At 32.7% G+C, this 12,977-nt stretch overlaps 1 protein-coding gene across 1 annotated transcript in view; it reads left to right on the top strand.

The window, feature by feature from the left end:
- LOC119835863 (ankyrin repeat domain-containing protein SOWAHC) overlaps positions 1 to 12,977 on the top strand; it is a 45,885-nt gene that overhangs the window by 30,609 nt on the left and 2,299 nt on the right. The window contains exons 6-11 of the mRNA XM_038360916.1: positions 2,426 to 2,428; positions 6,620 to 6,709; positions 8,218 to 8,223; positions 9,104 to 9,176; positions 10,518 to 10,610; positions 12,286 to 12,479. Coding sequence (XP_038216844.1) covers positions 2,426 to 2,428; positions 6,620 to 6,709; positions 8,218 to 8,223; positions 9,104 to 9,176; positions 10,518 to 10,610; positions 12,286 to 12,479 — 459 coding nt within the window. The remainder of the gene's footprint in view (positions 1 to 2,425; positions 2,429 to 6,619; positions 6,710 to 8,217; positions 8,224 to 9,103; positions 9,177 to 10,517; positions 10,611 to 12,285; positions 12,480 to 12,977) is intronic.

The raw sequence follows: 12,977 nt of genomic DNA, 5'->3' as shown, positions 1-12,977 counted from the left end.
TGTATCGGAGTTTCGTATTGAGGTAACTGATCGGAACAATTTTATGACTTCTCATTGAATCAGGCAATTTAAGAGAATAGTTTGAAACGATATGAAATGTTTTCGCTGCTTTGGTGTGTAGATATATTAGGTACAATAAAATAGATGCCGCGGATTCGTTTGTACTCGCAACTACTATTTTTGTTTCATGGATTTCGAAGAAGAGGCAATATGACGTCATATTCGTATAAGAAGTCGTCTTTGTATGCGTGTATCTCGTCCGTTGTTTATATCAGAAAAAAAAAACTATTTAGAAACAACAAAGAAAGAAAGACACATAACATAGAAACAACAACTCAGTTTTATTTTTGAAAACCTATATGAGACAACTCGTCTAATTTCATATTCGAAAATAATTTTTTTATCTCTCGGTTACATGCGTGAATAGCCCATGAACCTAGATTTTTTTAATAAAATAAAGCCTAAGTTGAACCTAATATTAATCTAACATATCCACAATTCTGTTCTGAAATTCGAACACCATTGTTTTCGGTTTTCTGTAAAACATATTATTACATAGCCATTATTATAAAAAAGTTATGTTTGCAATGGTTACTTATTTATTATAAGTAGGTATAGCTAACAAAACTGCAGTTTCATATGAATCAAATGAGTTATTAATCTAGCGAATCTAATGTACATCGCGTTACATATCATATTGTACGATCTTAATACGCATCTATATAGATTAATACTACATACATATACATATGATTAGCAGTAACTAGGTGGAATTCGTCATTGTCACGCATAGTAAAGATGACTGCTAATCCCGATATCATTCAAATGCTAGTGGGCTAATACTATGCGTATATCAACGGTGTCAGGTCGTATGCATAATTACATCTAGCCAAGTTGACAAGATGATAATTAGTGCAGGCGAAGACACATAGTTTCGCGGATCTTAATTGACGGACATGCAAACGCAATCAATATGACGCCGCAACGGATGTCGTGTGAGGCGGTATAGGATCGCGCCGTAGCCATAATCGTAAGCGAGTCGTGAGCGGTTCTGCTGCTGACCGTACCTTGGCTAGCTTGGCACCATGGTCTTATAGATGTGATGTACGCTGATAGCATTTTTATTTCTTGTAATTTAGAATCTCCAAGCCAATTAGCGTAAGGAGTCAATTGTACCGCCCTTAAACTATTCCTGTAATAGCATATCATTTTGAAGATATGTAATGCACAAAAAATCGCAATTCATCAGAAAATAATATATTCCCATTACCAAATGGGCAGAACTAGATTTTTGATTTCTTTTTTGTTAGTTTTATGTTATTGGTATGCATAGAAAAATATTTGGAATAATGAAAATAATGTATTAATAGAATGAATGAAATTTTTATGCAATTAGCTGCACGTATAGTGTTTGTATTCGATACACGCATTCAAGAGTAAATATATGTACATATTTAATAAACATTCTGCTATAAGGGATCTTCTATGATAGTTAGGTTCATTATTCTGAAACATGGTAAATGGTAGCGTTTTGTTATTGTTTGATATTAAACTTATCAACCAACCGAGTGAAATTGGGATCACTAAGTATACAAAGAAGATATATAGATAAGCACACTTATAGGTAGGTATAAATATACATTAGCAAATAAAATGTGCTTCTACTGTTTTACGGATTTTTTTTTCCTCTTTTGCAATATCTTTCATTGCTGCGCTCCTATTGGTAGCATGTTGGTGCCCCTAGAACTACTCGTTATATTACTATCAAGAACCCTACTAATAATTTTTTAATCGAATCAATAGTTCTTGGAAGCGCGTTCACTAAGCAAAAAAATTATTCGTCTTCTTAATATTATTATTATTATATTATATATGTAGTTATAAGATCTCATATTTTCACCTCTCGATAAGTACTTTTACGTACATCACATATATAGTTCGACTGACATAAACAACGAAGGTGGAAAAAAAAAAAGTTGCGCAAAGGGTGTCACCTGCGAAACACTACAACGTAAGTGAAATCACTTAAGTTCAACTAAAGTGATTTCCGTTAATGAGCGACCGTACGCGTCGAGGTTAGTGAATACATCGGCGTCCGGTCACAGAACACAAAATTGCTTTTTACGAGGCCAAAATAAAATGACCTATAACAATTTACACTTTAAAGTGGTCGGAAGTCGAATAGTTTTATTGACCCTAGAGCCGGTTCGGGCATTTGTGAATTTGTCTAAACATAAATTCACTTAGAGTTATGGACTCGGGCATTGTGAGGTCTCAAAATAATTTAATGCTAATCGCTTGTTCATTGCGCGACCACACCGTCGATCTTGTGCTTGATGCTGATCGATCCATTTCATTGTTTTTTGTATCGTATGCGGTTCGTTTAAGGTTCTTTTTTCAGTGCTCTTTTTAAATGACTTTTAAGTACGTAGTAGTGCAGTTAATAAAACTTTTCAATATATACTTAGTGTATTCTTAGATATTTTTTTTAATTCCAGTTATATCACGTTTTAGTTAGATACCTTCTATGAGTGTAAAAATATTTACTAATTACTTATTTAGTTTTAGAGCATAATAATTATTAATTGAAATTGCTGTAACAAACTTAAATTTCACGGTAAATCAAATTTCTCAACATTTTCCAATTAGTCGGTACCCAATATTAAATTAGTCTTACATGCAATAAATAGACTAAGTCGAGAGGAGATTTATATCAAATTATAAAGCTTTGCTTTGTGCACGAACCAAGTAATCCTGTTTTAAATTTATTAGCGTTAGCCGACGATAAATTAGTAAATTCGGCTGCCGGAGTACACGGAAATGTTGGCCTAAGATATCTCCTTTATAGGGATTCTTAGATTATTTCGTTTTAAACTTACATATTCAAAATATATCACTGTTGTGAGAAAAGTTTAGATATCGAAATGTAATTATGATGAGATCACTAGAAATTGTAGGTATTATATTTAAACATATACACACCATTTGATATTTAGAATATGTTATATCGAATAATTTATTAAAAAAAATTGAGAGAGCACTCAAAACGTCTTCATTGTTTCCATACAGATAATGAATATAAATATCAATTACACAAGAACTTAATTTTTAGTTTTTATAGCATTGAAATGCTTTTTTATAAATGAAAAATTTTTTGAAAGAATACAAAAAACTCGATCACGGGGCGGGATTCGAACCCGCGTTTCTTGCCTAACCGTAGCAACTTGCTAAAAAAATTCTCATACATAAAAACTTTTTAATATATTAATTTTGTTATCACTATAGAAAATAACTTTAAAATTTCTATCTATTTCTATTTCTATTTTCTTTAAAACTTCTTTGATAGAATTATGTGACTGTACCTATCTTATGTCATTCATTAATATCTACCTATCCTCGTAATTACTGTATGAAAATTTAAATAGTATTAAAAGTAAACCTAAAAAACCATATTATTTCACCATTAATTCAAAATACATGTCATATGTATATTTACATATACATATTTAATATATTTACAAAGCTTTTGTATGCGTACTGAAACGCATACAAAAGCTTTATTTGAACCAACATTAATCACCCTATTTTTTTTTCATGTGCTGTGTTTTCGTCGTTCTGCAGTATGTAAGTATGATTCTTTATTAAACTTAGCAAACTGGTCGTGATTCTAAATATATTTATGAGTTACATACTCAATTAAAAACGCAGTCAAAGCTCTGAAATTATAAAGCGAAAAGCCGTCAGCTCTCTAGCTATCACTAAATAATGTAGAACCATTGTAAAACACAATAACATTGCAGTGTGTTACCCCACGTAAGACTGTTTCCATACTAATTATTACCTAAGCTATTAACAAAGTGGCCGTACATAAATCTAACATGTAATCTTTATGATTTCATCATTTTCCTTACGTTATAACTCGTAATATCTATGACTGTGATCTCGAATTGGCCGCGAATGTGGAATTATTGAAATTTTATTGCCCAAATTAGACTTTGTTTTACGCGAACGCTTGGCCAATGTGTTAATTATAACAGCCATAAAACAAGAGTAGTATTTTCAAATTACAAGCGCTTGTATGGACTTAAATAAATATTAAGACAATGGATTTTAATTTACACGAATTTTAATTTTACATTATAAACCGGCTAAGAGTATCATGTATATATAATTAGAGGAACAACCCTTGCTGCTTTAATTATACATACTATTATACAAATATATTATAGTATTGTTTACGCGCCGATTATATCAAACTGTTTATTTTCAAAGTTATTATTACATCATCGTTATCCTTCAGAGAATTTCAAACAATTTGATACGATGCTTGGTTCTTGAAATTGTGTTTTCTGAGATTCTAAACTGGAGTCTCACAAAGCACACTGAACCTCAACGAACATTGCTGAATACTCGTCCAAAACTCTGAACTATTTCAGTTACTGGATTGTATACTATACTAGTTACGAACTACTATTGTCCGAACTAGAACGTATTTAGTTTAGATTTTCCCTCTTCCATATTGTAACCGTAACCATTTCGAAATTCAGTTTTCAATCGAAATGTTAAATAATATGTTGTGATTAGTATTTTTAAATGAGACTCTCTGTAACATTTAGTTTCAATCATATCGAAAAATAGATAATTACTTAATATGAGCATGATGGTTTAATAAAATCGCCAAGTCACCTTATCCAGGGCTTTCATATAACCGGCAACGTAAACAAAATCGCCAAGCACTATTTTACAAACTATGAATTTATTGCGCCCCCTACAGTTGCTTAGATAGCGCACTTGGCCGCATCTGCCGAAAAGCGGTCGCCAGTTTTGGTCGAGAAACGAGCTACGTATAAAATCGCACCGGCGGCGTATGCTGCAAATTAACAACGCTTCCCCACGTTCAATATTTTACCGACGTAGAATCTAGGAACGCCCGCCGCTAACAACCCCACTGAATCAGCGATGATCACGCCTACATCTTGTACGTACGCCGATTGCTAGTGCCCTCAGATAAAGTAATATCCACTCTGTGTTTACTTGGAACCGGTTCGCCTTTGAGTTCCTCAAGAATGGGAATCGCAATTTTTCCTTTTATTTCGCACGTGAAATTTAAGACTTACCGCGCGGCGTTAAAAAGTGAGTGGTAGGGTCCATTCACGACGGAGTGTTTTTTTTTTTTTTTTGGGAAAATAAATCTTTTGCAATATCCTGGACTGGACATTGGAGTACAATTAAAATAATTGCCCAGAATTAGGTTGCATCAATTTAGCCACCAATAAATACTCATTATTTTATTTATTGATAAACCCAAATAATTCCTTAATATACGTACAGTATTGATGATAATTACATATATGTTGGTAGCATTCCAATGGATTAACTTTTCTTTAATTGAATGGATTTTTATGTAGCTGTTACTTTGTTGGGAAAATCATTATTCCTAATGGAACGTAGTGATCGATAACTATAATGATATTTTTCCCCGTCATAATAGATGACTCAAAATTTGACTTGGGACAAATTTGAAGATCAACACTTATCTGACAATTCTATACAATCAATAGACTATCATATAATTTCCTATTCCATGTTTGCTCACATGAAACCGATTCTTTTAGTTCCAATTAAACGACGGCAAATATGCAAAAACAAACAAAATATGAAACGCTTCACAACATTCGGGATTGCTATGAGAATACGTCTCAGCATCCGTTACACGCATGTAAACATTGGTTGCTCTCGAAACACCGGTTTCTCAAAGTTTCCGTGCCGTTTAACGTATTAAAAATTAAAATGACCACTTACGATAGCCCACCTAATTCCTATAACTATGCTAATGACGCCTGCCTTCACCAAAATATAATCTTTAATCTGAATGCAAATCATTCTAATACGTTCCGATTATAAAGAGCTATAATTTCGACATTATATTGTCCATCAGAATGTTTTACATATAAAAATAAAAGGCTGGCAATCAAGTAATTTGTTTTCGACCTACTAAACTCTCTTCGTGATAGTATCTTGTTTTGGGCTTAGGCTTTAAGTGGCGGCCTTTGCTTAGTGGACTCGTAGTGTATACTTAGAGACGCCTTGGCGCTATCAGCTAATAAGATTGTTGGAGAACATTTCTTCCCTTTCGTTTTGAATACATTTGAGGCTCCGCGGAAGCTTCAATACAGCCCAATAACTGGAAACTCGGATGTAAAACAACTCGCTTTGGGAAGATCGGTTTTTCTACAGCGAAGGACATTTCCATTGTCTTGGCAATAATCAACACACAACAAAAGTATTCAACCAAATTTAACCTAACTTCGTATTATATTAGCGTTCTTAGCAGCTAATTGCTAAATTCTTAATTAACTCAATATTCCATGAAATTTAAAACAATATCTAATAAAATTAATTTCAAAGTTCAATTTCAATAATATATTTGTCCTAAATCTCCATATATTTCAAAAATCTATACCTACTAAATAAAGTCTGCTTTGCAAACATGTAGAATAATATATCCTTCAGATGAAATGATGCGCTTTTCTCAGATTATCCGGGTGTTAGAATTTTTATTGGGTTTTCGTTTTTCCAGCAGTCGAAACGAGATAATGATAAATGTAATTAATTCCAGACTGCACTGCACTGGGCATGTAAGAGGGGTGATGAGAACTTGGTTAAACTTCTCGCTGGCATCCACCGTCACTCTGCTAACGAGAGATCTGTGAGTATAACTCTTCTATGAGATTATGTTTTCTTTTTTTATGATTTTGTATTTGATTAGTTAGGTGTAGAAATACGTGATTATATCTAGTGTTAGTAAAACTGTGAAAATTTAATAAATTATATACATTTCAAATTAAGCATACGGCAGATCTACATAATTCTTTATGTTATTTGTATTTATTACTCGCTTCGCTCGTGTCAAATACAGTACAGTCAAATGAAGTTCTCATGAGAATGAGATGTTTCACCAGGGTAATATACCTGTATAACTCTGTAGTCTCTTATCTCATAAAAAATCACCTTATAAAATTTGCTTCGTTCATGTCGGATAGATAAAACACACTGTTTTATTTACATTATTCGTAGAGATTTTTAAAGGTGTAGTAATTTTTGGAAATGAAATACATTTTAACTTTTTTTGGGAATCATGACCTTAAGCTATGATGAAATTCGATTAAAATCCGTCAGTCCTTAATCTTTAAACTCGTGTAAAATCAAACAGAAGAAAATACCACAATATTTTTATTCAATATATGTATCAGTTTCTTAAACAAGCCGGTAATAGTATTAGATGGAGATACTTTATTTGTTTACAATTGGGAACAAATAAATTTTCTGAGCCCATTGTAAGGCTTTCTCTAAAGAACATTATACGAACCGAGTGGAGAGAAAGGTTCATGTTATACATAATATAATGCCTTTACTGAACAATTTCAAAAAATTCTTCTGGATGTTGTCCGAGCGTATTTTAAATATGGCTTCATAGGCCGTTAGCCTATATGTAAAATAGTTTTGTTTAAGATTATGCACAGAAGTTTTTTAAACATCCATTATTATTGGATATTTATAGCCCATCATGCCTCATTTCTGAGATATCATAATTTGAACCGGGTGAGCTATTAGCTTTATTAACCGCAAAATTATGCATTTATTATGTATTTTATACAACATAAGAGGGCTCATCTTATATGGCTAAAGATTTCGTCAAAATCTCATCGGAACTTTTGAATAGTTTACGACAAAATACCAATACATACTACCGACAGCTATCAATACAGAAGATTTATTTATAGCATAATTGTTTCTACATTATTTATTATGCTTTTCGTATATTGAACTTCATTGTCATTTCGATTCCTTATAACGAAACATAAAAAAAATGCAATACAATGTTGCAATTGTGTCGGAGCAGACGAAGATTGGTGAGTCGGCTAGTAATTATGAATGTATCTTATAAGTCCAACGGTAGTCAATGGTAAATAATGTATAAATAACAGAATAGTTACACGAAGTATCATATAAGTCGAGAGTCAAGACTAACTCGGGACGGCTCGGTCTCACAAATCGTGAACGCTTAAATTTGCCTCGTTCTAATAAGCTGTTTACGTAGTTAGCAATAATCGTTAGCGGGTTTAGTGCTCAATCAAATCTCGCCGCGCCGTTTAACCCGTTTTACGGTACTATTAAAGTGTCATCCTCTTTTTCATGTGGCGGCGACGGATGCAGAATGGGGTAAGTCGCTGTTTTATCGCTTGCCCGCTTGATTCCGGGGGACTATAACGCTTTTAAGTAGCAGTATCGTGCTAGTGTTGTGAGTGTATCGAGGCAGATTGTAGATATGTAGTATTTAGTGGTGTTTGCTGGTGGCGCGTGGTTCTGGTATTGTTTTCATACTCAATGAGTATACGTACTTTCATTATTTATTTATTTTTTTTTTGTTAAAATCTGTTCTATTATAGTACCTAATAGATCTTACATACTGTTTTATTCTATAAAAGTGTAAATCATTGTTATGTTAATATATATCTTTAGAATAATTTAAATCAAGGGCCATAAGTAACATAAATCCTGCCTAAAAGATTCAGCTAAACATCTACTAACTGGTATAATTGGCCGCTGAATCTATTTGTACTGTAACTATCATATTTGTGTGAAACTCTGCCTCTTTACGCTTACTCGTGTCCTAATAATATAGTTCAATCCCGGGGCGTGGTGTGGGAAACATTAAATAACGTTGCGACGCCTATTTTTTCTCTTTCGTCGCTTTCTATGTTACAGCTGTCACTCTAATATTGAATTCGAGTTTAATATGTTTGATGTGTGTTATGAGATCCTTATTGCCCCCGGCGTTTGATTGTTGGAGGATTTTTATTAGTTTAAACGAATATGGAGTATTCGTTTATTTCAGTGTGTACTTGATCTTATCGAACTGAATGACTGAAATGGAATAAATTAAATTCCATTTTTAAATCTGCATCAAAAATATTTAACTTTTTTTCATCTAATCATTTTGTACTCATACAATACAATATCGACAAATTATAATATATCCAAGTGGAATTTACTAAACTAAGTAATATTAAATTGTCATAGCTAATTGGTTACATTTCAGGGTTATACGCCATTGCATATTGCAATGCAATTTCGACATGAACACGTGTACAGACTTCTAGTGGAAGTGTATGGTAAGTCTAATTTAAATATTACAAATTGAAACGATAAAATGTGTCTGTTGTACCTAATAGTAGTTTAATGTATAGTTGTATAAAGCTTTGCTAGTATGAGAATTTTTTTAAGGAGGGAAATTTGAAAATATTTGTATCATTGGTGCCTGAGAGGTCAGGCGTTGTCACGGTACAGCGAATGATTGGTACGAATCTCGCCTCAAGATCAATTTTCTTGTTTGTTAAACATTTGAATGCTATAAAACTAAAAATGATGTAAAAGAGGACACAAGCCTGCTATGAGGGTTCAAGCCATAATCCACTGTATGATGCCATACAGATCAATTCTAATCTAAAAGTCGCGATCGTAGCAATGGTTTAGCAATCGATTATACGAAAAAAGATTGTATATATATGGAGAATCCAAAATCTAAATAAAGTTTTTGTATAAATTGTCTCCTTCAGATTATTTCTTTCATGTCTGCTAATTATATATTTCTCTTCGATAACTTTTGAACATTATAAATATGGCTTATGCAGTATTTGTGAATGTACATAAATTTTGAATTTATGAGTAAAAGAAACTACATATTATATTCAAAAATTTTATTTTAATTACAATATATGGCCTAAGGGTTTTGTCCTTTATAATATGACTAAATAGCGCCATCTACCAGAATCCATGTTTAATGCATGAAATCAGGCGAAAGGGTGCATACATAGTTTTCTGGATGGATAGATAGATGTCTCCGTCTTAGGTTATCAAATTTTGAAAGAAGGACATACCACACGTTTCATTTTAAATCCCTTCGCTGTATTGAATACATTTTAAAACTGTAAATTGAATATACATTTATATAACTAGGTATACTGTAAATATAATGATTTGTAAATAATATCATATATATTTCCTTATGGAATCGAATATATTTCGATGAAGTAATTTTATTTCAATATAACTCCATCTATCATACACATCAGAAGTGACCACAGGAAAGTTTTGCTTCCTGGATTTCCTTTCACTAGTGTGCTTTAGAGACATCTGGATTACGTAACTGTATCCCGAAAATTAAATACAACGCCATCTATTGTAACTTATAAAAACTATTAAATTGGACTACTGCGACATTCTACATAAATAAATGCACTCAGAACACACTTACGTTCTTGACCGAATGTATTTTTGTGGCTGTTTTATTCGATAACTCCTTGGGTTATTAACCGATTGACTCGATTCCTTTTGTGTTTTATAGTGAATTTATGTAATTTCATTCCATTTCATTAGACTTTGGAGTGCTTAAATAGAAAATAGTTATTTTTGTTTCACATGAAAGTTCTGTAAAAATTAAATTTATATTTCAGATGCCGATCCTAATGTTAGAGACTGGTCCGGAAAGAAACCAAGACAGTATTTGGTTCATATGGACACATCATTGTCACCTGGCTCATATCGCAGTAAGTAACGCAAATGTTTTCAACTTATTATAGTACTAGCTGCGCCCCGCAGTTTCACCCGCGTAAGTCCTTATCCCGTTGGAATATCAGGATCAAAAGCTGCCTATATGTATTCCTGTTATCCAACTGTCTACGTACCAAATTTCATTGCAATCGGTTCAGTAGTTTTTTGCGTAAAAGAGTAACAAACACACACACACACATCCTTACAACCTTTCGAAATTATAATATTAGTAGGATTGAAGCCATTTACTCTATAATTAAATGTTTCGTATTCCCATATTTTGTCAGTTTTTGAACGTTTTGGGCAATTAAGCCTTATTATATTTATTATGTCTTCGTACAAAATATCGTATGTATTAAGTGATTACTAAAATGTTTGCTTTAGAAAAATGTACTATGTATTTCGCAGGTACACTTCAGTATTTAAATTCATGTAATCAATACATAGAAACAACTAATAAAAACAAATATGCGTATAATATAGTATATATAAAAAGTTACTCTTTTAAATAAGACTCGTAGACTTCCACATTAGCGAAATGAAATCAAATGAGCGTTTATAATTTTTTTTTAATACTTTTCAAGAAACGAAAGATGACAATATAATCATGCGTTAAATTCTCATATAATCTCTATTGTCAAGTTTATCCTCATATGATGATAACTTTGATAATGGCCCTGTGATTTACAATATAAATCGCCATGATGTGTAAACATCACTTTGATAACAATGACCATACAGTTAAAAACATTCAACGATGCGTAATTCCATTGGTGTGGAAATATCGTCAAAACTCAAAACTTGTCCGAAAAATATTCCAGAATCAGAATCGAATAGCGTACGCCGTACACCCACAGCGCCAACTTCTAACTATCCCCCAAATATAACAGTGACTCGAACTCCGTCGTTATACGTGCATCCGTCAAGTAAGAACATATGTGAAGGGGGAATTATTTGTCACATGTGTCGTCTATTGTCTGTAGCGTTTACTTGTTTTTTCTTGTGTTGAATCTAGTATGTGGTTAATTTTATTAGATGTATTTTATTCATAGAGGTCGATAGCTTGCGCTCTTTCGTTGTATAAGGCACCGCTGTTGTTATTACTTCATATATAGCACAGAATATAAATCTTATATGTATAATACTTGTAAATATTGGATTTAATGTTGTAAACAATATTGTTACTAAATAATATATTTGTTACTAATCTTAAAGCAAAATTATGTTCTGACAAAAGTTTATTAAGAAAAGGTTTATCAATGGTCTAATTTATCGCATGAAAATAAAATAGAATTAATATAGGTTTGGTGAAGGATTTCTTTTTATTTTAGAATTTCTTTTTATTTTGTGATATATTTCTGAACCATATACTAGAATAATAGATTCATGAGATACTTCCCTTTTATGTATATTTGTGTTGTCCTGTCTTCGTGCGAACTGTCATACCTGTGAAGATGTAATAGCTGTTAGAATTTCTTAATATTTTTCAAAAAATGAAGTATATAATGAAACACAATATCAAACTGTAACAAAATAAATCAGCGATATTGCTTTAGTTGTTCACGCGTGATACTAAAGGAAATAATGAATTTCATAGAGATTTATTACTTATATTTTTTTTGGTAAAACAAACATATGCAAATTGAATAACGAATAATAAATATATTCCAGAGAAAGAAAGTTTTCTCCGAATTGGTTCACTTAATGTTCGAGTCAAGAAAACCACGGAGGCGTTTAGCAACTTCCTCGGCGTCGGGGCGACTAGGTCTTCAGCTTACGTGCCTAAGTCGGCGAGAGAAAGTCTAGACAGGCGTTCGGATGACAGCGACCAGCTGAAGTCCTGGGGATCCGCTGACAATATACAGGTAGTTGAACTTAAACTGTATCTTTTATACGAATGGTCATGGTCAAATTCTGTACATTGAAGATATTTTTTTTTTGTGGGGCGTTATATTGTCGAAACTGAATATAAAATGCAATTTAAAAAAAAATTGCCTGTCTGTCTGTATTTCGAATGAGAATCACGCAAAAACTCTGAACGGGTTTTGATGCAACTTGATATGTTTATAGCACCTACTCCGAGAAGGGATCTTACTCTTCATCCCGGAAATCGATACGGTGTCTGAGGGGGGAGGGGTGAACGTCAATCTAAGTATTGATTGACAAACGCGAACGAAGTCGCGGGTGCAGCTAGTATAATATAAAATAGTATAGTGCTTCGTCCTTTTCGTACACCGGATGGCTGGTGAAATGTGTTTTTGATCAAAATACGCTTGATTTATAAAATATTATGTCTTTAACTTTTGTCCCAATTTATACAGTACATACAAAAACAAAATGATGATCGTGCGTGGTGATGACGC

The sequence above is a fragment of the Zerene cesonia genome, chromosome Z (genome assembly GCF_012273895.1).
Source record: "Zerene cesonia ecotype Mississippi chromosome Z, Zerene_cesonia_1.1, whole genome shotgun sequence".
NCBI classification, from domain to species: Eukaryota; Metazoa; Arthropoda; class Insecta; order Lepidoptera; family Pieridae; genus Zerene; species Zerene cesonia.
The sequence above is the reverse complement of the archived record's forward strand: the minus strand, read 5'-3'. Positions and strand labels throughout refer to the sequence as shown.